The 25,921-nt window shown below is 37.0% G+C and overlaps 1 protein-coding gene across 1 annotated transcript in view; it reads left to right on the top strand.

Moving 5' to 3' along the window:
* ITGA1 (integrin subunit alpha 1) overlaps positions 1-25,921 on the top strand; it is a 73,364-nt gene that overhangs the window by 14,367 nt on the left and 33,076 nt on the right. The window contains exons 2-7 of the mRNA XM_041424621.1: positions 14,118-14,238; positions 16,369-16,481; positions 17,385-17,473; positions 17,564-17,678; positions 18,339-18,466; positions 24,293-24,441. Of these exons, the coding sequence (XP_041280555.1) occupies positions 14,118-14,238; positions 16,369-16,481; positions 17,385-17,473; positions 17,564-17,678; positions 18,339-18,466; positions 24,293-24,441 (715 nt within the window). The remainder of the gene's footprint in view (positions 1-14,117; positions 14,239-16,368; positions 16,482-17,384; positions 17,474-17,563; positions 17,679-18,338; positions 18,467-24,292; positions 24,442-25,921) is intronic.

The following is a 25,921-nucleotide window of genomic DNA, read 5'->3' as shown; positions in this document are numbered from 1 at the left end:
GAAATTTCTGCTCTGAGATAGGTTGTCTAAGAGAAATGAAAATGGACTTTGCAGAAACAGTGCTGGGTGAACACTGGCAGTCTGCCAGGACATCGAGTCTCCTGGGGCACTGGCTGCCCTTGCTGCAAAGCTGTATGTAGGAGCTACTGGGACAGCAGTGGTGAGAGGCAGAAAAAGAGCAGCTGTCTCCTGAGAGAGCTGTTCCAAGTTCCAGAGCTGTGAGGAAAGATGAAAAGCTGTGGTTTAATGGAAAACATGAGATGCTGTTTTGGGTATGTGACTTCTTCCCCAAAGGGAGACTCACTGAATGTTTGAAATATCTGAACTCAGTTCTAACAACTCATGCTCGGCTGAGGGTAAGATGCCAGCCGGTGTGATTAAGCTCTGTGTGTGTGTCTGGGGGAGAGGAGCTTTGAGCCTGAGTCGGGCTCTAGAGATATTGAGACCTTCCTAATCCTCTCACTATGGAGTAATTTCCGGCCACCCTGCTATTGCTGTATCTGAGGCTTGTGAAAGACTGTCTTTGTTTTCCTTTCATACCTGTCAGAAAACCACCTTTTTTTCAAAAATACTGTTTTGTGAAACAAACACCTCACTGTGTTGTGTTGGCAGTCTGTGTGATAAGCAAAGGAAAAATTTCAGACATTAAAAAAATCTCAAACCAACAGAAGCTGATTGAAATAAACCTTACAGGCTTTTGGAGAGAGTACCTGGTGAGAAGAAAAAGAGAAAGACAGATGAAGCCATATGTAACAAGGTTTGTTGGTGGTTTTTAAGTTTTCAGGTCATTTCAGCTGAGATAAAGACTGGTAAGTCAAACCAGTTAAATGACAGGCTTTTAAACCTTTTCTCAAGAAAGCCCCAGAAATCAGTTGTTAAAACTCTATTAGTACATAGTCAAGCATTGTGTTCTTGGGAAAATATGACTGCCTAAACTATTTCAAACTGTCTGCATTTGTTCTATCCAATTGTAGATTTGCATGGTCCTGTTTATTGCTCTTATGAGATAAAGTATTTTGTTATGAACAAAGATAAGTGTTCAGAAAAAAATTTAATGACAACTGTGAGTTCAGCCTTTCATAATTTTTAAGACTTGTCTTTCTTTTCTAAATAGATAATAGAAATTTATAACTGATGTGTTTTTTTTTTTTAAAGAGTGTGGAAATTGTCACTGAAAAAATGCTTAGGGCTTTAGGTAGTAGTAACTTGAATTTGATCTTTTTTGCTTATTTCTAGAACATTTTTAAAACTACTGTGTTCCCTACTTCAAGCACTTTTATTTTGACATAAGGACTGGCGAGAAATAAATGTATGTTAGAGAGCAGAATGTTCCTACTACTGAAAAAATGAGAAATTGGAACAGCCTTCCAGTCAGAAAAAATCAGAGGAAAAGGTCACTTTTATATGGAATTTGTTTACCCTGAGAAATGTGATGTAGTTACCAGCAACAGATAGGAATCAATTCAGCCGTCCTGTACCCATGCTTGGAACAGAAGCAGAGCACTTGCTGGTTTTGTTTCATCAGAGCATTGTGTTGCCCTGTTTATATCTGTTCAGTTCTTAGAACATATGTTCACACTGCATCTCAGCAATTGCACCAGATTTCACCACAACACTGACCTCCTGTGAGACAGGCGTTAGCTATCTGCATTAATGATGCAAAAATGCTTAGATTAGGTACCTGATAAGGGCTTAATGAGTACTTTCCTTTCCATCTCTGCCAGTTAGATGTCTGCCAGGAGCTGTAAAGGCTATTAAATTTTTTTTTTAGTGTTTTATTTGTAAACAGGCGTTAGACTGAAGTAATTGATAATTTAGTGTGTTTCTTAAGTGAGCAGCTATGTGTTGGTCCTCTTATCTATCAGCACAGCTTGGTAAAGTCTGTTTCTTACAAAGGCAACTGTGGTATCCAAAGAGCTGTAGACCAAAAAGAACAAAAAGACCTCAGCATCAGCACTGCTGTGTTGCCTCATAGCTGGACAGGAAGGAAAAGCTGGAAGTGATCTGCCAGGCTCTGCTGCTGAAAGCATAGTTGAGGTGCTGCTTGCATAAGACTGATGTTAAATCTGTGGTAAGGTAGCACATACATGCAACAGCAGTGTTGTGAGATAAACGTTGGTGGCACAGGGTTCATTTGTACCTTTTTAGGAGGTCCTTTTTTAATACTTGCAGATTCTGTTCCCTTTAGAAGACTGAGTCACCCTTAAATGACCCCAAGACTGATCTTAGTTTTGCAAACTTCGATTCAGTTTGAGCAATTTCCTCACTATTAAACTTCCATGATAGTTGTGTGAGGGTGATGCAGATGTTTGAAAGAAAGAGTAACCGATTCTTTATGGAACTCCTGGTATCACGAGGATACTTGCAGAATAGGCCTGGTCCAGATAGATATCTTTAAAATCATGGGTGTACTTCAGTGCTGTGGGTGGAAAATGAAAGTTATTAGTGCCAGTAATTCATGTAGAAAACTCTATCTTAAACTGCATCTAAAAAACAGGATGTTTTTCTACCTCTAGAATCCAGCTCTAATTTTTGGGGGGAAAACAAACCTTCCTTTTATAATCTCTTCATGGCTGGTCCCAAATTTCCCTGAATTGTTTACTGACGAATGAAAATGAACATATGTAGTAAAAAGACCAAAGATTACTTTTGCAGTGCTTTCAACAGGTTTATCCCTACACCAATGATACAACAAAAGAGGTGTTCATGCTCTTACTGATACTTGAGTGCCAGAGTCTTTTAAAATTAGTATATATGGTTGGTGATGCATATTATGCTAGAGTTTTCAGTACATTGCCAGGCAGTATTGATAATATATGATGAAGTGGCTTTTGGAGAATTTATTAGCTTTTCACTTGAAGAAAAAGTATCTTGACCATAAAAATGTTACACATAAAAGAAGAATGTTAAAAGCCCATCAAATTTTACTGCAGTTTTAAAAATTGCTTTGTTTTCCAACTGCACTGTGAAATGACAATGAAATAGTCGCCAATCTTGACCATACTCTATTCCAAACGTATCCCTCATAATTATTTCAGGGAATAAGTTTCTTGTTAGAGGTGCATCTTCTGTTCTTATTTCAAGAGTGGTACTGGTGGAAAGTTGGTATTTTGGTTTTGTCTTTTTTTCTCATGGTCACAGATGAACACTGTATGCCAATTCTGGCTTATTGGTATAGGAATTATTTTACAGAAAGTTCAGTTTTATCTGTTGCCTGTAAATTATACTTCACAGGTAGACTGAAGATAAGCTATTATCATATGACACATCAAGATGTGAAAGTCCTTGTGATTATCTTGGACAATAAAATGAGCTAAGCTGCAAAATACCTTTTGCAGCAGCCTTACAAATTGACCAGCACAATACCAGGTGTTCTTTTGGTCTTCTTTGACCAAATGAGTAAACTTTTTTTTTTTCCTTGGGGTGCAGTGTTTTTCATGATATGTTCGGGGTTTTTTTGTAGCCTTTACTAGATTAGGCAGCTATTTTTATGGTTAAGTCCATGGAAAATTTGATTTAATAATCGCTGTGGTAATTTGCAGTTCCACATTCTTATCTGCTCAGATTTCTCGATTCTAAGTGTAAACTTTATGTTATCACAGAGCCATGTTCTTTAAATTGTCCAGCAAATAAAAGATTTCTCATCACAGTTAATTCATAGGTAGAGACAACTAAGGAAACAACTGGTTGAGGATCATCTTCTCTTTCAGCAATGAAAAATCATAGATTTCAAACAAGGAGGGTTCTCTATGTCTTAGTAGAAAGTTGCTACGGTGATCACCCGTGCTGGCATGTACTTGGAAGAGGCTCAGGATTTTGCTATGACCAGGTCAGACCTGATCTTTGCAAACAGACAGTGCCTGCTCCCTCATGCTTATGCAGGACAGGCTGGTTTTCCCTGCGGGCATTTAAGTTCTGTGCAGTTGGGGATGAAGAGGAATTTCTATTTGACCTTGTGTGAGAGCACTAGCATCTGGGGACCATTCATGGAGAAGTTCCAGCATTTCAACAGATACGTGACTTATTTTCCATTATTGCCTGTAGCAATTTCTTATCAACTATATTCTCACTGTGGCAATTTTTTGGTTACCAACAGGAGAAAAAGAAATAATAACTCTTGAACAATATTATTGACAGTGCATTTGATGCATCACAAAAATTAACATAGGCAATAGAAAAAAGGAATTATTCGGATGATGGTTTAGATTTTCAGTCCAAGCTCCATGTTCAGGCATTTTTAAACTTCAAAATTTTCCTTTAGCAGCAGTAGGTTTTATCCCTTACTTTCCAGTTCTTCTCTCAGAAATCTGCAGATACAATATTTAATTATTTTTTTTAATTGTTTCAACTTTACTAGGGTACGTAACATAATTAAAGGTGTTTTCTGTGTTAGACTGTTGTAATATTTCCCTGTGTCTTTTAAATGGAATTCAGTTTAGTGAATATTATTTTGATTTATAGTTTTTCTGGAACCTGTTAGCTCTATGTAAAAAGTTTGTCTGAAAAATAAAGTAAGTCGTAGTGCTAAGAAGCACTTTAAGTTTTTAGGTTTCTGCTGTATTATGGCAATACATGCAAACAGGAGAACAGACGTCTACTTTATGTAGCCATGACATAAGAAGCTGCAGAAACATAGTGCTTTCCTCTTACTGTACTAGAAAGTGGCTCAGCTAAAAATGAACTGTTGTGTTAAGATGAAAATTATGATAGCTGTTTTATTCTGGGAAATAATAGGTAAGTTGTCTCTATACATCTTGACTATACTTTGCAAGCTGATTTTTTCTTTTAATGTACATGTCTGAATTTAATTCTGAAGTGTGTCTCTGCCCCACTTGTCTCTGTCATTTTTATTTGGTCAAACTTTCTTCCTGCCTCAAATCACTGCATAGCAAAATTGTTTAAGACCAAAGGAAAAACTAGGTATTGGTAAGCTTCCAGCTTTTCCCTTCCATTGTACTCCAAAAGAAATTGTATCACTGCCAAATTGATATTGATGCATTTTATAGAGACAATCTATGTTTTTGTTGTACTATGTAAAAATTTGCTTCAATTTGGTGCTTTAGCTAGCTGGATGTGAAAGGATCATATCAGGGTATTTGCCTTCCTTTTGGAGGATTTCTTCTGCTCCTGAAGCTTTGAGTGTTTTGGTTGAGAGCAAGCCAGTGATTATGCTCAGCCCAAGGCGATGAAAGGGAGGAGTTGGTAGTCATTGTGAAGTAGAGGAATGGAAAAAGTTGTAGTAGCTGAAGACTTTGAGAAAAATTACCTGAAAATGTCTGAAAACAACGGAGGGAGGAAATGGAAGGGTAAAGGAATCAAGTCAGATAGGCAAAAAAAAAATTTTTCTTTCATCCATATCACAAATGGAGTGATATACTTCACTCATAAGAGTGAAACTCCAACATATGTTATTGATATAAAACAGTGAATTGACAAAATTCAGTGTTAAATGTGATGGTGATTAATAAAATTTGATGGCAAAGTACACTTGACTGATAGCGTAGAGAGCAGAAATAGATAAATCTGTCAGGGAGACTTTGCTGTTGTGTCATCAGGTTCAGAAAGGACTCCTTTGCTTTCTAAACTCCTCTCAGAGAGGAATCAATCTAGGTCCAGCTAGATCATCTCCTGGTTCTAGACTTGGTCAATGCTTATGTCCAAAGGATTGTACATGCACAATCAATCCTCTGTAGCACTTAGCTAAGATGTCAGAGTTTAGCACGCTGTTAATCACTTACTGACAATGTGCTGCTGCAAGGAGTCTTCAGAAAATTCCTCAAGGAGTAATCTTGAGAGGTCACTTCTCAGGGATGAAAGGAGCAGTCCTGGCAGGGAGATAGTTGCATGAGTTTTCAGTTAGGCATTATTTTTTTGCATCCATTCTCAGATTATCACATTTCCCACAAAGTTTGAAAGGAATTTCTGTCCTGGGGTGTTTTATAGATAGTTGGTTTTAAATTTGATGGAGTAGACTGGTGAAGCGTAGGCTTATCAGACAGAGTGACTTGTCTGGGAGTCCTTTCTGGTGCAATGGTTCACATTCTCCTAAAGTCTATTTAGATTTTTTTATACATAAATAACAGCACGGTGGCAATATATCTACCTTCAGAAGTGCATTGATTTGCCTGCAGTGTTTAGCATTTTTTTCTCAGTTTTGGCAGTTTGTTTTTCAAAGATAGCTTGCAAGTTGCTAAGGAAAAAAAAACAAGTACAAAATATGGATTCAAAAGAAATTTAAAAGTAGACAATGTCATTTTCAATTCATATTTGAACACTGACAAGTAGTGATTTCCTCAAACCTAGGGATTCACCAGTGTCATGAGTATTCAGGACTTTCTTTTTCCTTAGTCCCTATATTAGCATACTAAAATCGGGAAAGATGCAGGCCATGTTGCATGATGATGAAAGTCATCAGTTTCCATCTTCTCAAAACAAACCTCTGTTGAATCACAAATCACTCGTACTGTTGAACACATATTTCACTTTCTGCCTTGAAATTTCTTGAAATACTTCTACAGCCTTGCATGTGGGTTTTTTTCCTTGAGCTTCAACTCTGAAGTAAATTCTGTTTTGAAAACTCTGTATGATAAGATGCCTCTCCGATTCAAAGATACACTTACAATAACCAGTTGCTAACCATAATAAAGTAGAACTATGTAAGGATGATAATATAATTTTTTTAACCGGAAAATGATAGGTTGACCTTCTCAATCATTTGTGCTACCTATTGCACAAGCCAGGTATATCTTTGGATTGAATCACAGAGAGAAAGTTAGAGGAACTATTGTTCAAAGTGACATGATATATATTATTTGATAAGATAGAAAAGGTATGACAGCTATTTGCTTAAGAATGAAAAAAAAAATACTAGTTTTGCTTCCTCCCATTAAGCAAGTGTCACAGAATTTAATTTTGTGGGAAACATGAAATGAAAAATTTAAAATATTCATTCATTATTTCACATGATATGAAAAGTAACACTCTTCATATTCAATTACCATCATACTTGTTTAAAAGAAACAGTGAGGTTCATATTGGATCTACTTAGGTGGGGTTTTTTTAGGCTAAAAGCAACAAAATTGACCTGTAATACATGAAGTATGCTTGTGTGGAAAAACAGCCTAACTAGAAGTGTGAAGTCAAATGAAAAATCACTGTGGAGGAAGTGGCTTTGGGACTTGGTCTTTTGGGTTTCCTGCAGCACAAGGGGTACTTGACCTACCATGCTGGTTTCAAGAAGGCTACATAATGGAAAGCTTACAGAATATCAGCTAGAAAAACTGTGATTCATCATAACTGAACAAGTGGCTGTAGAAAACCAAATTAAATGTCCTACTTGACTCTTATTGATGGGTTTTATTTCAGAAAACAACATACATGTTCATTTTAGCTATGGTTTCTGCCTAGACTATGGGGCTTACACATAAAGCTGTATGGTAGGAATTGAAAGTTCCAGTGTGGTGCTCGTGAGGAATGGTCTTTGATAGCAAAGGAGGATGAACTTTGACAGAATACAAAAATTGTTGGGGCTTGTGTGAAGTTAAGTGTTGATGGAAGAACTATGTCCAAAAGATGGACTGGAAAAGATTGGAAACAAGATAAAACATTTTTTAGGAGTTGTTTCACATCCATCAAGTTGCTAAATTTGCGAAGACTTCATACATCTGCACAAATCGAGAAGCAGACCTCGTAAAGTTCTTTGTATCTGACTGCTTATTTCTCAGGCTTTTTTTCTTTCTGTTGTGAGACACTGCAAAGTGCTAAGGATTGTGATGATGAGAGGGCCGCTTTCCAAATTTTGCACAAAATAGTTTTATTGTGATTGCTGCTAATTGAGTGGGGGACATATTTTTGGTCTCTGCCATTATATTTCCAAAAGTTTTGCCTGTTACATTTTGTTACTCATTTGGTACTGCATTACAAAGCATTGATTCAGTATATTTTCAGACTTGATACTGCATTATAAAGCTATTTTCCGGCACAAAATACTTAGTACAAAACCAGCAAAGAGAGCTTTATTTAATGGGTTGTACAGAGCATTTAATTGCTTTTGAAAAGCATTTGGCTACTGCATCTGGAATTACTTTCAAATATATATTTCTTGGTCTTTTGTGGTATTTATATACTTTTAATAAGAAGTGGTTTATTAATTATTCAGTCTCTTTCCAGCAAGTCAGTCTTTTGCTCTTGAAAGGTTAAAGATTAAAGAAAAAATGCCAGAGGCAAAATCATACAAAAGTTCTTTTGTAGCCCTGAAAAATAAAAGGCTCGATTTAAGCACTACTGAAAAATTTTCTGAAGTTGATTTTTTTTTAATATATATATATACAGCTTTATTTGAAATATGTTGATATTTAGCCAGGCAGAACTGAATGCAACAAGAACTCTGCCTCAGCCTCCTTGGCCTTCCACAGTAAGACCAGAGCACTGTGGCCCCTGAACTCACAGACAGTAATTGTACAATGCTGTCGTATTTTCTTCCACTTAGCATGTCAGTGGCTAAATCTCTTTTTCACAGGAAAAGACTGTGTAATTCTGCAGTGGCATTATCACAAGTGAAGCAAAAAAATAAAGTGTGTAGATATGCTGGTCCAGCAAATAATCCACTTTCACATGTTTGAGCCATTATTTTAAAACCAGCATTTCTGTAGGTATGACTTTGTAAGTAGATGCATGTTTAATCTTCCTTGCTATCCTCCAGATGCACCCCAGACCTGACCCAAGTGCACCATGTCATGTTGGTGCAGCTAAATGATCCAGCTTTGAGGAGGTTTTATTTCCCGGGGCTCAGTGCTGCGTGTACTGGAGGACACAGTTTGTTCTCTGCAGCTGGCTTGATTGCAGCTAGCTGAGAGCTTGCAGCTCCGGCTTGCAGGTGCCAACACACAGTGGTATCAATTTCCTCAAGTGAAAGAGTTTTTAAACTGCAGAGTACGATACTGTTTGCCACCATTTTTAAAATAAGCTGTTGTGGGAGGCCGCAGCAATGCTTCTCTCAGTGAGTCACATTTACCAGCACCACACTTGCATCCTTTCATGCTGATTTGTTTCATAGGTTTTCTAAGATGATGAGGCAGGTAGTCTTTGCAACATCAATGTAGAATACTTTTGAAGGCAGTCACTGTCTTACAATTAGGACATCTTTTCTAATAACACCTAGCTTTCAGTACATTGTGATCACATATACAGTTCCCTGTTGCTGTATTGCACACCTGTTCTGTTTGCAAGTTTTTAAAATGTCTTTACAACACCACTGATTGTAGTATGTGCTGTACAAACATTAAGGCAATTTTTCTTTTCATTTATTTCCAAAGATATCTAAAGATACGAGAAATCCATAAAACATTTTAACCTTATTTTAGTCTTCATCTTAAATTTCTGCAATCTCTCTTATATTCCGAGATGGAGACAGTCTTAATTTTTTAGCTTTTTTTTTTAAATTTCCCAGTGTTTTACAATTGTGCATACTTATGAAAAACATTTCTACTTGTTTAGGTGTACTCCTTGGTGCACCTAGAGCTGCTTTGTTTCAGTCTCCTGCAAAATGCAGATGAATTGATAAAAACATCTGAAGTGCTATTGCAGTAAGTGTGAAGTGATACAAAAAATAACTTTAACCACATGCTGGCAGGGAGAAGTAGTGCACAGCCAATGTGCTAGCCTTGTCCAATGCTAAGTGTAAATTCATCCTTTCCTGTTTTGTAAAGAAAACATTTGTATTTCTTAGGATAATCTCTATTTATAAAGGATGCAGTTCATACTTGCTACAGACACACAGTTAAAATATCCTAACTAAATTTATTCTCTTCTCTTGTCTATGCTGGTCTTCATGATGCCCTTTACTGTGGGTGATTTGTGGTGATCTACTGTTCATCAGTGAAGAACCAGGTGTTAGTTAGGCTTTGTTCTACAGTTTGGCTTGTGTTTATATCCATCTTTTTAGGAAAAGGGTAGGGTGCCAGTTCTGTGTTTGTAAGGTTAGAGTGGCCAGGCAGACAATATGCTTGTGAACAAGTCCCAGAAAAATCTGGTTTTGCATGGTTTGGAGGCAGAGTAACTATCCAGGCAGCACAAACGTTTAGTTAAAAGAACTCATTAAATAAAACAGAAAAGAATTTATTAGTGGCTACTGGACAAGTATGAGCTACTACTCCAGGTTTGTAATAGAAATAATATTTGTGTTGTCGTCTTGGTGACTGAGTGTTAACCTTTCATGTATAGGTACAAGCTGTGCTGAGCAAAGAATGGCACACGTATCAGCTCATGTTCCGCTCAGTGTAAATCAGTAGTGAGAGGAACATTGTCCCAGGTTTTCTGCAGTGCCTTGTTTCTTGTTGAATATGAAGATGAAACTGGAACTTCAGTTTTAACCTTTGAGAAACTTTTATACTTTGCATTTCTGTACCGTGTCAGTCGGTTTTGCTCTGTTTGCAGTCATTTGGTTAACTAACACAACATTAAATAGTTCAAAATCTTAATTTACCTACATTATTTTTGACTAAGTCGAATACTATGTACCTTATGAAAATATTTTTTTTCTTCTTAATTCCCATAATTTTGAAGAGAATCCTCTACAGCTTCCTTGTAGCTCTCCTTTTTCCAGTGCTTCTGCCAATACTCTTCTTAATTCATACACAAGTTACCTAGAAACAGTAGGGAATGCATGCCACCTTACACAGAAACTGGAAGTTTGAAAGAGTTCAAGCTAGATGTTATTAATAATATAATTTTCATAGTCACAATCAGTAATATGTTTAAATGTTCTGAATCATTAGCTCCTGTGTACAGTATTTTCTCTACTAAAAAATTAAATAAATCATGAAAGCCAAGTTTCCATGAATCAGTAAATTATTTTTAGCTAGATGTGTAATGTGGGTCACCGTAAACTCCACTTCTCCATTTACCCTCTGCAGATTTGGACATCTCTTTGGCTTTTAAGATTTCTTTTACAGGATCTATGGAAAATGCAGCAAGCTACCTTTAAATACATTAATTATTTGTAAGTTGATTTTACACAAGCTTATCATGACCCTTACTTTAATGCAAAAACATTATGCTCATAATATTTCAAAGCATGTAGAACACAGAGAAGGCCATGTAGTACATTTTCATATTAAAATATGCCAAACAGTTTGTGTATGAAGTCAAACTTCAAAGCGTCTGACTTCTGGCTAAGATAGAAGGGGAAGATGAGAGAGTAAGAGCGCAGCCATACTGGATCCAAACAAGATCCTGTTTTGTCCAGTATCATGTCTGCAGGAGTACATATAAGCTGATAGCTACAGACAAAAAGTAACCATGCAATCATATGTTACATTCCTCTTCTAGTTTCCAAGTATCTCCAGCTAAAGGGATTTCCCAAACCAGATGTGCATTCTGTATGGGTTGTAAACTACAGTAGTTTTGTCTTCCATTGAGTTATTCAGATCCCCATTAAGCTTATTACATTTAGCCTCCAAGGCTAAACAAGGCTGCTAACAAGGTCTACAGGTTTGTTCTGCTGTGTGGAGTCACTACCTCAGTTTTATTTCTGACCAATGTGGCCTATGTAGCTTCATTTGGTTCGTCTAGCTTTATTTTTTTTTTTTGAAAGAAAACATTATTATTGTTGATTCTAATTTGACCTTACTCATAAGCATGAGGATTTGGGTGGTTGGTAGTAAATAGCTGGCATGTTTTCTCATCTGCATACTAGCATTCTTTATTTTCAGCTATTATGAGGATTAGAAACACGTGCATTAAAATTAAGAGATTTGTGAACGTTGCATAACCCATTCAGGAAACTTCAAGACCCTTTCCTGCAATGACTACAGAGTAAAAATCCATAGTTGTCAATACTACATCACTGTTATGAAACTGCTCATATATCAGCAGATGATATAATGATGGTGGAGGATATCATGGTGAAGTGAACAGAGTGCAGGCTGCACTTGTAACCTTTGGCTGCTTCAGGAGAAATCAAATTCCAAAGGGCTGGAATTTGTGGCCTTTGGTATTTCATATCATGATATGTGTTGAACATCATCATAAGGTGAGAAAGGGGAAGAGCATGTCTCTAAAGATGTCTAGAAGGATGTTCTGTCCTTCTTAAAGTGAACAGACCCTCTGGAGATCATTAAGAGAGAAGTTGACATGGGTATATTTTGCTTCTACATTTCTTCTTGGACTAAATAAGGAACGTAGTTACTTTAGCAGGTGACTCATTAGTACTGTTTCATTGTCTAGGAGGTAGATTGTGAGTGTAAATGACACAGTTGCAATCCCTTATATGGTTTGAAAAGTAATAATAGCAATCGGTTTTACTCTTTTAGTAGTGAATTTCAGCTTTTACTGAAACTTAACAAAAGAAGACTTGAACTAATGATAACTTGATTGAATTCCTAAAAATTTGGGTTTGTTCATTTTAATTATACTTGAATGACTAAGAATAGGGGAGGAAAATGCCTATTGCGCATAAGCAGGCATAGCAGAATTTCTTTAAGCATAAATGTTTAAGGGAGACAAAATTATTTTCAAACTAATTATTTCCTGTCAGGCTGTCAATGATTAATTTTTCTTATCATTTGCAGTGAATGTTTTCTGAAGAACTAATCTCTGGTTTAGTTTTTTTTTTACTTCTTTATATTTCCTGACTCTGACTGGAGGAAGAAAAACTAAAATAACACAAATTAAACTTTTCCTTTTTTTGCTGTCCAGCGAAACTGGAAATACTTACTAAATGACAAATGGTCTTCTGTGATAATTTTACTGTATTAAGCAGGAAATAAGATGCTGAGAGAGACAGATTAGCATTGACCACTTGGGAGCTTAATTATAGAAACAAACCATCCATGAGAATTTTGTCAACTCAATGGTGAATAACACAGATGTGGTTTAGCAACTTTAAATTATTTGGATATTTTGACATGCAGCAAGTATTTGGTATATGGGTATTTTTATGTAACTGTTAAGTGTCAGCAAATGCTCATGAAATGCTTCTTTAAAATTAAATGAATTTTGTGTATATTTGTGGTTTTAAGCAGCCTTAATGTTCTACAAATTCACCTATTTTTTTACTCTTGTGAATTAAATATACAGCAGCAGCAGAGTCAGTGGTTACTTTTGAAACTGATTTACAGGACAAAGATGGAAGAGAGCACTGCAAGAAATAGTAAATACAGAAAAGATAAATAGCCTTATTTTTATGTACAAATAGTGGGTTTTGTTTCTTAATGAGTCTTGCAGTTATAGGTATCACTTCAAGCTGGATTTTTACCCTATATCTCAAATTTTTCTGAAACTTGCTGTACAGTCAAACTTTTGCAGTATTTTCCTTGGTGATGATCACTGAACCTTAGGGTATTGGAAATCAGTCAGAAGAAGCATTTGCTTTTTTGATTGATCTCTTCATAGTCTAAGATCAGCGTTGTATAGTAGCATTTCCTAAATGCACAATTATTGGAGTTCAGCAAATAATCATGTATAGATACTATGAAGATCAGCAAGATTGCATAGAAAATTTATTTCATTGTTTTCCAAATATAAATGGTTTACAGGAATTAAGAGAAAACCATATACTTTTTTTTCTCTAATATAGATTAAAATTAAATACATCTGAAAGCTTTTCCTCATTCTTTTCCTATGTGGTTTTTCTTCAAAAAAATTTCTGATTAATTAAAAATTAAAATTAATTTTAAAATTAGTTATTTCTCTATTTATGTAACCTTTAGAAATAATTACTTGAATGAGGGAACATTTTGTATTAAATTCTTGCTTTAGAAATGAATGGAGCTAAAAGAATAACTAAACTAAATAACTAAAAAGTCATTTATTCTTAAAGGTGGTAATGTTTTACTTCCTGTCATTGGAATTGATTTTAAAATGAGTGATAGGAGTTTGAAATATATGTTTGGAGTACAGAAGTGCAGTTGCTAACAACTCTGAATTTAGTTACGTATCTATGTATCAGGAAGTATGTTTTAAATCCCTTACAAGCTGTGATACGTGTGCTCCAAATGCCACTTTCAACATGTGTTGTACCTTTCATTAAGTCATAATTGAATGTTGGCTTCTTAGAAGTATTTGGGTTTATTTGTACTGCTACATATTAATTTTTTTTAAATACTCTTTTTTTAAAGCTGTCTTTCACCTTGTTTGCACTTCAAATGTTGATGTGAAAAATGCACTGACCTTCAGTGGGCCTCTGGAAGACATGTTTGGGTACACAGTCCAACAGTATGAAAATGAGGAAGGGAAATGGTAAGCTCTTTTTCTTTCCTTTTTTTTTTTTTTTTTTAACTGAACACTCCAAATTGTCATGTATTCAGTGACTCAGGTGCTGTGCTTTTATTTTCAAGTTAGGATCAGATTCTGTCAGGCATATTTCTTAAACTTAGGCAAGTTTCTTAGCCCTTAGGAAATTTGGAAAGATTGGGAGAGAAAAAGATCCACTTGTATATCTCCAATTATCTCCTCAAAGACGTAAATGACTTCACAAAATGGGTAGATTTTGTCACTGATGGAAGTGAGAAAGTACTGTGTTTTGCCTGAGATCTGTTTTTTCCATTCACCAGACGAAATCTTTACCTTTTCCTTCTGTTAATGTATTTACAATGAAGTTACTTCTGCATTATTTTTTTTTTTTCTGAAGTTTTCTGTCAGGGGTTTTCTAAACTGAATTTTTTAACTCTGTTGGTTGGAAGATTTACCTGTCAAAATATTAATTAGTACAGTACTCCCTCTGCCTTCCCTTTTAGAGGGCTAAGTATGTCTTGCAACTGGCAATATATTTGCACTGGGGACCTGGAGCCTTTATCTTAACCTCTCTTTTCCTTCCTGTTGTTCTAAGCAGAGGCTGTATTTTGGCATGCTCACTCATATCATTGCTTCTTGGTCATTTGATAAACACCTGCCTATGCTTTTCCCTTGTTAAACCCCAGAGGCTGGCGACTGGGCTGGAGGACTGAAATAGCCATTGTATGGTAAAAGGTCTGGGGAAGAGCTCTCCATCATTCTTTGCAGCTGGCTCTGGTTTTCCCAGAGCTTTTTTGACAATTCTTGGTAAACACAGGGACTCCTGCAGGCATGCAGGAATGACAGGCAGCATGAGGCTGTGTGACAGACAGGCCAGACTGTTGTGTGGTGAGCAATCACCACTGCAAGTGCTGGGTCTGCCAGGCTCCGTGAGTCTGACCACCACTGCAACACAGAGCTCAGAGAAATAAAACCACAGAGCCTCTTTTGAATGTGCTACTTCTTGACTGCTGCAATTGTAGGAGGTTTAAATACGCATTTGTATGGGGGTCGTGAGAGAATAAGAATAATGACCTTCTGTGAGCTAATTTAGACCTTCAGGAAATGAAATCCATTCTAGGAGCTGGGATTTTGCAAAGTAAGCTGTATTGTTGTAAGCAGTCCTGAAACCTTGCAAAAGCAAACAATCATATGAGCTAGAAATGGTGGATCTACCAGTAGCCAGACAATGATATAAAGTAGTGTGGTAGATCTGGATATCTCTGAAATTGAACTTCAGAGCTCCTGTAAGTTGTCAAGCTTTCAGCATGTCAGTATTTAAAGCAGAAAATGTGTAAGCTGATAGTTAAAAATATACAAAACAGCCTTGAGAGGATTTTTCTACTGCAACCTGTAGGGAACCAATAGAGCTTTCCAGCAACAAATGGTCTCTGAACCTGACTGCAGCTTTTCCTCAATAACTTAGGGATTCCCTCATGCAAAAAGACAAAATAAAATAGCCTTTCAGACCACATAACACTCTTCATGGGGCTCTTTCTTTCTGAGAAAGGATCAGTGCAGTGGCATGAACTTGATGACCATTGATAACCTCCCTGGGGATGTCAGGCACATTCAGCTTCTTTGCATTTCACAATTTTGAAATGTCTTTTAATAACCTTTTTTTTAATTAATGACAGGGAAGAACATCTCTTTTGCAGTGCTGCTCCACATTATTTAAGACTTAAATTCTTCCTCTAAGTGCTTGTGAGCCTCTCCTTTGGCATTTCGTCTCTGAGTATGGAAAATAGGTTTTCATCTAAGATCTTGTAAGGATCAAGGACATATTAAATAAAGCATATCTTTGCTTCTGTATTACTTCTAAGACTTGTTGTCTGCCCACCTATATTGCTTTTATTTTGCTCTGGAATTTTTAAAAATGTTATTCTATTCTGCATTTTGGAATATAGGCACATTTCCTTTTCATGTCCTTATTATTTCTCTTGCATCTGGACTGGTATAATAGATACTTTTCTTTTTCTCCATCCTATACTGCTAGTGTAGAGCTTGCTGCATCTGTCCTCTCTCTGTAAGTTTTATTTGCTCACTTTTGTGTCTTGTTAGAAAGAAGACATTTCAGGTAACTTATTTAATTTGCAGGGTACTTATTGGTTCACCACTAGTTGGCCAACCTGAGAAAAGAACAGGCGATGTCTACAAATGCCCTGTAGGAAGGGACAGCCCATCACCCTGCACAAAACTGAACTTACCAGGTACGAAAGGAAATAAAGCTGTGTCATAGCTTTCCTAGTGATAATTTGCTTGGGGCATCAGAGCTAAATGTGAAGAAGTTGTGTTTGTAGCATTAAAAATAATTCTATTTTAAGGCTTCTCACGATCCTGTGTAAAACATGATCATACTTTTAGAATGGGTATGTGGTTGTGTTATCGAAATTTTATTATGACTGACATTAATTGACTGTGGTTGGCAGGCCTGGCCATTGAGCCAAAAAGGTCTTGGATCATAATTTCATGGATTACCCTTTCCAAAGCCCTCTGAAGCCAAGAGCTTTCAAAATGCCATCAGTAAGCTTTTGATTAAAATGTAGCTAGGCTGATGCATCTTTATATGCCGAAGATAAATATTAATAATTTTTTTTGTCAAGTCAAGAGATACCTGATGTAGGCTGGAAGGAAATTCCTGTTTAATATGAATTTCACTAAATATACCTGTTGTGATATTTTTTGTCTCCTTGTGTTCCTTGAAAACCTAAATGTCAGTAATGCAACATAATAGAACAAATAGAAAAGCTTTTAAGTCAGTCATAGCAAGACAAGGTAAAAAATAATTTTTTTTCCTAATTAACAAAACTCTGTGCGTAGTAGTATCTTGTTTTCATTGTGCTGTTATTTTTACTTTTTTTTTCTTTTCTTGCGGTTCAAGAAAACTATTTGAGACAGCAACCCAGACAAATTTTCTGGGATAAAAGCCAGTCTCAGAAATTTTTCTTGATTGTTGCAGTTGAAGAAGGAGGGGGAAGGGTGCTAAAATATTTGATGAAACCAGTGTCAGTCTGGATTTTATTTTAGAAGTTGGAAGCTCCATACTAGGGGATATATAATTTAACATTTTGTTTTCATGTTCCCAAATACTTAACATTTTAATCTATTTATAGCTTCTACTTCAGTTCCTAATGTCGTGGAAGTAAAAGAAAACATGACTCTTGGAACAACCTTAGTGACTAACCCAAAAGGAGGGTTTCTGGTAAGAAAGGACTTTTTGCTAATTTTAAAAGTCTGGTTTTTTTCTCGGATATCATAACAAAAACATTTCACCCTTTCTCATTTTTTAAAGGCATGTGGACCACTTTATGCTTATAAATGTGGACGTTTGCATTACACAACTGGAGTTTGTTCTAATGTCAGCTCCACTTTTGAAACCGTTGAGGCCATTGCTCCGTCTGTGCAAGGTATGCATGCTGCAGGAATTTTCCCGTGTGTCCAAAAATAAAGAGTGCCAAACAAGACAAATGTATACACATAGGCATACTGAAAAAAATGAATTGCTTAACTTAGCTACCAGCATTACCAAGTTAAGTAAATGTTTTCATTGTCTGTATATAACCTAAATTCTTCCTACTTTTGGAATTTATCTCAGTATAAACAATCATTACAGTGCTATGTAACATCCAAACACAATTGCTAAAAATAGTTGCTTATGTTTTTAACTTATGGCCAAAAGACTCCTTTTAAATAATGACGGCATACTGAGACCTAATACACAGTTTAGTGATATACATACAAATCTTAAAGACCTGGTCCTTTGAAAAAATTGTAGAAGAAGTGATTGATATTGACAAAAGTAGGGAGTCACTGGTAAATACTCTAGTTATGTGATCTTCTTCCATTCTTAAATTTCTGCTTACAAGAAATCTCCTTCCTGATAAAGGGAACACAGGCCGTGTGAAATACAATGCAAAAGTTGAAGAATTATAGTTGGCATGAAGCATGTCAGTTCAGCCACAGTGCAGAACGATATACATTTGTTACTAATGACAGAAGTAGCTGAAGCTGTGAGATAAGTCTGATCCTTGTTACTGTCAATTCTTATGTGGCAATTTGTATTGCAGAGTGTAAAACCCAGTTGGACATTGTCATAGTCCTTGATGGGTCCAACAGCATTTATCCATGGGAGAGTGTCACAGACTTTCTGAACAGCCTCCTGAGAAACATGGATATAGGTCCTCAGCAAACACAGGTAACATGGTAGATATTTTATGGGTTTTTTTTAATTTGAGAAGAAAAAACAATTTACAGGAAATGGTATAATAGTGTCATCTATGGACTTTTTCAATTCTAAGAACTTGGAGCAACAGGATAGTAAAGCAAAATAGCTGAAACCACAACTAAGTCAGTACTCAGTCATCAAGCAGCAATGTCAGGAAGACTATCCCTCCCCCACTGCTCAGGCAGTCTGGAGAAACCAACTTTCTAACCTAGAGACAAAAGTTAAGTGCATTAAGTGAGGCTGCTTGAGCACTGTCCTTTCCCACTTCCTTCCTCTCCACAGCCCCTTCTTGTCTTCCTTTGTACTTCATTGCACAAAGGTCATTTCTGCTCTTCTGAAGCACACATGCGTGGTTTGGACAGCTTTTGATTGTAAGCTTTTTGGAGCAGTGTTCTTAGTCCTGTGGAACATCGGGCATGCAGCTTTTAAACCTTGAGATCCTAATTAACAAGTGGCTGTTTAGCTGCATGTTATTAATGGCAGAAGTTGCATTTATATAATAAGTGGAGAGGGCCAAATTCCCAGCTGCTATAAATCAATGCGGTTCCATCAGAATTAATGGAGCTATGACCAATTACCCCCTGAGGATCTGGCATATGTCCCACACGCTGTTTAACAGATTATGTAAATATCAGTTCTAAAAGAACTCTGGGAAGGGGAAAGCAGTTGAGTCTGGGATACATATTAACACAAAAAGCTTTATTGACAGCAACAGAAGAAACTGTTTCTTCCTTTCCTTTCTCTGTTTTCCACCTTGCAAAATCAAGGGTTTTCCAGGGCCTCCTGTAAAAAATTATATGCTACAGGCAGTTTTGCAACTTTGGGTTAGCTCCTAACATTCAGCTCCTGCCTTCACAAAGGAGACTGTGAGAAGATGTAAAGCATATCGCTGTCTGCAGGGAGTTATGCATAATTTTCCATGTTAATTGGGGTTTTCAAGTTACCACCAGGTCCTCTGTTGTCTATACTGAACACTGGCTGATAATGTAGTTTATAAACTGTCAATATCGCAATCATATGCTGTTATTTTAAACACACTCTTCTTCAGATATTATGAGGAAGAAGGAAAAACACTTTGTCGAATTCAGCAGAAAGGAAAGAATTCTTTGTGCTCCCTTAAACAGATGATTACTCAAACATGTATCACTTTGAAATACTTAAATCTGAACTTTCCAGTATGGGGCATTGGCTGCATGGAAATCATCACTGTCTTCTGCCCAAAGGTCTTCATGGGATTGGGACGCAGGGCAATTAACTCCACTGCACCTTCACTCCTCTTCCTTACCCAGCAACTCCTAAATTTTTACAATGCCACACCTCTGTTATGTTCAGTTTTGGAATACTGCCTCATCTGTGTGGCTCAGCACAATAGGTCCCTCTCTGGCCTGCATTCCAGCAGCCTCCCATCTCCACCTACAAAATCCCTTGTGCCCACAGTTTGGCATAGCTGCCCCTCTTCTCACACGTACACATATTCACTTGAGGACGTCAGCTTTGGCATCTGGCTGCTACAGAGCAGAAACATTTGAGAGGGAGATAAGAATGGGATAAGGAGGAGAGAGGCTGAAAAACTGGAAATGGATGACAAAAGCTCAGTGGAATTTTCTCAGTCCCTCTTACCTTTCTCCTTCCCCAGAACACATCTCATCTCTCTCCTCTCCTGTGAGCCCCCTGCTTCAGGACCCTGCTGCATCTGAAGTTAGTAATGAGTTTATACTCTGTCCCCCACCCACTCTGTCTGCTTTCTCTGAAAAAATGTTTAAATTACTATACAATAGGGAACAGGAGAAACAACAGAGCAGGCTTATTTATCCCCTCTCCTCTGGGAGCCCATAAGAGAAGCATAGGAACAATAATATACTTTTGTCTGTTTAAATTGATTTTTCCAATTTAATTTTTTATTACCATGTATGTAGAAATCAGTGGACTTTCACTGACTTAAGATTGTTTTGCACAGGAAAGGAATGAGGTGATTACAGAATACCTCCTTAGCAGATTGGGTGTGACTTGTTCAAAACGGTTTTGATTAGAGGCTTTTGAGATTTTTTTTTTCCCCTCTTACCTCCTTAATGAACAATGGTCATTAGACTTGTAGCAAGTCAAGAGAAATTGCTCAGTGTCCCATGTTTAGCAGATTTAAAAATGAAAGACTGAAGTTTCAGATGCAGAAAATCAAAGTTTACGGTATTTTTTCTTTCCCTTCCTCTTTCTCTTCTCCAGATAATCTACAACACCATACTGATGATTAAGCTGCATGTCTTGAGTTTTGGGATAAAAAAGTAAATGTAAAGTGATGATAGAAAAGTGGAAAAAGAAGGAGGAATTATGTAGAAATAGTAGAAGCAGTAACAAAATCAAAGATTTCTCTGGGCCCTTTTTTGCCTCATTTTTAACTGTGTTGGATATAATTATCTTTTTACTGTGGAGGGGTAGGTTTTTTAACCATTTACATATGAGTAACTTTCTCTGGATTTCTCTCAAAAAAGAAAGGAGAATACTTGAATAAGTTCAATTCTAGCTTTAAAGCTATGCTGGAAAGGCCTTCAGAAATCTTTGGATTTCTGAAGGCCTTTGTTTCTATTTTTGCATTATTATATGGCATAGGCAGTTAGAGATGTTTGGCCTGTACCTTTTTGTGTCTCCAAAGGGACTGTATCAGTACACTAATAAGTTATGCCATGCCATCTCCTATGATTAGCTTTGTCTTCAGAAAAACAGAAGATACTACAAAGACTAAGGATGAAGAAAGGTTTTTCCAAGAAAGAGTTTACAAGTAACTTGTGTCTTGAAATAAACAAAATGTGGGAGAATTAATTTTTTTTGTTGTTCAGATGCCTTTAGAAAGATCTCCTTATGAAAAAAGGTATTATCCATTAATGTTCCCCAAGGCATCTCTGCTTTTCTTTTACATTAAATATCAGTACATCCAAAAATATTCCTGATTTCTCTACCCATCCCAATGCTGAAAACTAACACATGTACCAAATGGTTTTCCTTTAATTTAGTTATTTTAGTTTTTGGTTTTTGCCAAATTGATTAACTTAATAATTTATTGGGAAAGCCAGAATGTGCTTTCTAAATAAGGGTCTGTATTCATTTATAGGACAACAATAAATCGTAGCCCTGAGAACTGCTTTGTTCCAAAGTAGAACAGTCCATCACTTGCCTGTTCTCTTGTACAACACTTTTCACAGGAACTGGGGACAATTAAAGAATTATTCCCTTGTGTAATGTAAAAGCCATGGAATGCTAGGGAAGGGAACATAAACTTAAGAATTACAGGAATGTTCAATAGATTATGGTCAGTAATGCTGGGAAAAATAATAGGTTCTCTGGAGTAGAGCAGAATTATGTCCTTCTTGTAGCACTATTGCATTTTCCAGATATAAATTAAACAAGCAAATCAAAATATACGATGCCTGTAAGCATCATTCTTAGAGGCTTGCTGAAGTCTCATAAAGGCACATATGCATCATGTAGAGTGTCACTCCTAGTTTTTCATAAGATGAAAAGGCTACATAAATTCAAACCTTCATTGCTGTCTAATAGAATATAACTCTAATTTTGCAAGGTGGTCAACCTGTGATCCTGTAGGAGACTGGAACACGAAGCCTAGTAGCATTTTCTCAGAGGCTTTTTGTTACCCTTTCTTGAGGAATGGTTCATCTTTGATACCATGGAATATGTAGAAGATGATGATCAGTGTTTTCAAAGCTAGTGCTAAGGAAGGGTCGCACATGACAGTTGTATCCCATAAGATAACCACATGCCCCTCTTCCTTCCTGATTTACAAGCTATGCTGCACAGTGCAGTTTTCAGACTCAGATGTTCTTCCTATTCACTTCCTGAGAAGGAAATGCTCAAAATGTGTACTTGCTGTGATCATGGACGTTTCCTTTCAAACAGGAAATTATACAACTCAATGTCAGCCTGTAATCTTTTTTTAGGAAATTGACAACACCAACATGGGTCTCTAGAATGACGAAAGACTGGCAGATGCTTTTCACACTGCAGTCAATAGATGATTTCATTATTGGTACCTCAAAATCTGCAGAGAAGGAGTCATGAATCCACACCAAACAGCTTTCCAGCATACTATAGTCTCTGGCTACAATTGGTGCATGACACTGGAATTTTTAAGCCATTATGCCTCCTCCTGAAGATCAAGCATGATGCAAATCTCTTGTTCATCACCAGTTCACAGCAGTTTTTCTAAAAGACTTAACAGCATCCTATTCAGATAATGTGGTATGTCACTTTAGATTCATGCCAGAAAATAGTTCCTTTGGAGGGAACAGGTTAAAAATTTCATCTTCAGATTGTAGTTTATTCAGTGCCACATGAATGTTCTGAGTGATGAGACAGAGTGTGCCCTGGTTAGTTCTGTAAACACTGCACAGGATTAATAGCCCGCAGCTCACAGGAACATTGCAGCCTCTGCATTCTCTCTACTGCAGATGGAAGAGGGCATAGCTCCAATAGACAAATATCTGAAAGGCAGCAACTTGTAGTAAGTTTGAGCCTACATCAGTTCGTACAGATTTGACTGTGTTTTCAAAAAGGTACGGAAATTTAGTGGGATAAATTTTGCTATCACATGCCAATATAATTATAGTCTCGTAATCATTTGTAACTAGCATTTCATAATGATCATGTTATTGATGTTTACTGTGAAATATTTATCCAATTCTAACCCTTCTGCTACAAGCAAACAAATGCTTTGCAGAATCTGAGAGGCTATGAAAGTACCTAAAAAAAAAACCCTGTAAAGCAATTGTAAAGTACGTACTAAGCCACTTCTAAAGTAATATGATGGCAGAAACATCCCAGAGGTCTTATTGATCTTCAATAACTTAATGCTAGAGTGCTTTTAATAATAGATGAGTGAGTTATAAATGACACACAATACTGCATTATCCTAAATAACACCTATAAATTGCCATGTGTAACGTAAAATTGAAATATGCTAATGGAACATTGTGTGGCTTCTTCCCAGTAAAAGCTGTCAGGAACCTGCCAAAATATTAAAACTGACAGAGATGAATGTTAGAAATTAATTAATATTTAAGAATATTGCTCATCTTTTTGTTCCACTCTTGGTTTTGCAGCAGGTTTCCTCAAGCATTTTGTGGTTATTGCACAATCCCATGTGTTAATCTTCCAGACAAAGACTTGTTCTGCTAAGGTCATCTACAGTCTTTACATTACCCTCCCCCATCCCAAAGCCACCATTTCCTTCATGTTTTACCCTCTGGTACTTGTCAGGTGATACTTTGACTTATCTCCTGCTGGGAGAACGTGCATGTCATGGATGTCCCTGCTGTCTTCATCAAGATAAGAATAATTGGGTCTTCCTGTTTCTAGGCTAAATTTAGCATAAATAAACTATTGGATATAGGAATGTTACATTTGAGTGGAATGAAGAGTTGTGAGTGAGCCACAAGGAAAACATTTTTGTGGAGTTGTGACTGATGGTTGGGGCATTGGTCTGCTTGGCCTAGAGGAGACCAGAACTCCCATCCAGATTGGCTCAAGCCAGGAAAACCAAGGACTTGAGACAGCTTTTGGCTTTATTCCAGTTTTTAATAAAAGCAATTTAGAAACTTCAGAATGTTTCATGAAACTGTCATCTAGCTAGTCTTGCTCAAACTCCTATAGGTGTTTCATCCTGAGGGAAACACAAAGAGTTCAATTCTTCTCCTGGCTGTAATTACAAACAGACATTTACCCTACTGCAAGAGGCAGGGATATTTTCTTTAAGGGCAGTTGATTTTAAACATGAACTCTGTGTTTCAGGTTGGAATAGTTCAGTATGGACAGACTGTAGTCCATGAATTTTACCTGAATACATACTCAACAACAGAAGATGTGATGGCTGCAGCCTCGAGAATACGCCAGCGGGGCGGCACACAAACCATGACAGCCTTGGGAATAGACACGGCCAGGTATGCACACAAGATCCTGTCCTGCACATGGGAGAAACAAGCAGGGCAGGGTGGTGATTCTGATTTTATTTGTTAAAAACATGGTGTGGCTAAAATCTGACTTAATTTTAGCTAAGCATCATTTGTGAGGAAGGTGGAGAAGCAGACTCTATCCAGCACCTAGAACAATTGAGTATGAAAGTCAGCTGTCTCCTGAGTGAAGGAATTAGGATTTAGGAAAACATAATAGATATGGAGCAAGATTGTAGGCCTAAGCAAAGATCTGATAATATCTGATGTCCACATAAAGCAGAAAGGAACGGTGTATGTAGAGGGATGAAGAAAATCAAGTTTTTCAGAGGAAAAACAAAAAAATAGAATTTTTAATGTTAATTTGTTTTCATTCTGAAGTTGAATATTACAATGTTTGGGTCCACACTTCTCAGAAGTCCTAAAAATTTTCTATCCTAAATCTTTGAAACTTCTCAGTCATTGGGAGATTAAAGACCTGTTGTAGCAATAAAAATATTTAGAAATGCTTCTTTTATGAGAAAAATGAAATCTGACTTTTATAGAACAGACAGTAAATGCAAATCTCTCAGAAAATTTCAGACTGTACAACGCTGTCCTGGTATCTGTTTTCTTTTCTGGGTTTGTTTCTTTCATCACAAAAAGTGTGCTTTTATTTTACAAGATTGCATTCACTCTTTACAAACAACCATTTAATGCAATATGCAGCATCCTTCCGATGAACAATTTGATTATCTGACCAAAGTTTTGTTGATATGGTGTACAATTGAATTCTTATCTATTAAGGCTTTCCTGATATATGGGTAGAAGCTTGAGGACTCCAAACAAGTTCATGAAAGCAGAGCCAGTTGAGAATTGCCAAGTTTTCAGAAACCACATCTAGTTCGGAAAGCCCCTGCGTACCACAAACTACAGCAGGCTTGTATATACAGAAACTGTCATCAAAAGCTTCCTCTGTTCTCACAGTCATCCCCCCTTGGCCATTTTCAGTGGTAAATTTCAGCTTTCACACATGTGGCCAGTCCCAGAATTCTGTGGTATTTTTCTGAAAAGAGGAAGCTCTGCTTCTTCCTTCATTCTCCTCCAGACCCCTTAACCAGACTTGCCTTGTTAGGTTCCGAGTCTGGGCAAACAGCGGCCTAAAACCTCAGAACCTGTTTGCCCATCTGCAACTGTAGAATTCCAGTGGGTGCCCCAATCTGCCTCCATTTACCTGCAGCCTATTTCTGCCACATCCCCATCCCCAGTGCTAATTCACATAGGTGTGCAGAGATGTGCTGGTAGCTGAGTAAATAATTTGACCGCTTGAAGTGCTGCTGTAGCGTGGAAGTAGGTGAGGGTTTTCTCCATGGGTTTTTGGAAAGGTAGGATGTTGGCTGTGTCTCTTTTTAAGATGCCAAAAGCTGTTTTAAAGTGCCAGAAGTTTATTTGTAGAGGGGAAGAATTTTTCACTATCCAGATTTGTATTTTT

This window comes from Onychostruthus taczanowskii, unplaced genomic scaffold (genome assembly GCF_017590055.1).
Source record: "Onychostruthus taczanowskii isolate IOZ18803 unplaced genomic scaffold, ASM1759005v1 scaffold83, whole genome shotgun sequence".
Taxonomy (NCBI): Eukaryota; Metazoa; Chordata; class Aves; order Passeriformes; family Passeridae; genus Onychostruthus; species Onychostruthus taczanowskii.
The sequence above is the reverse complement of the archived record's forward strand: the minus strand, read 5'-3'. Positions and strand labels throughout refer to the sequence as shown.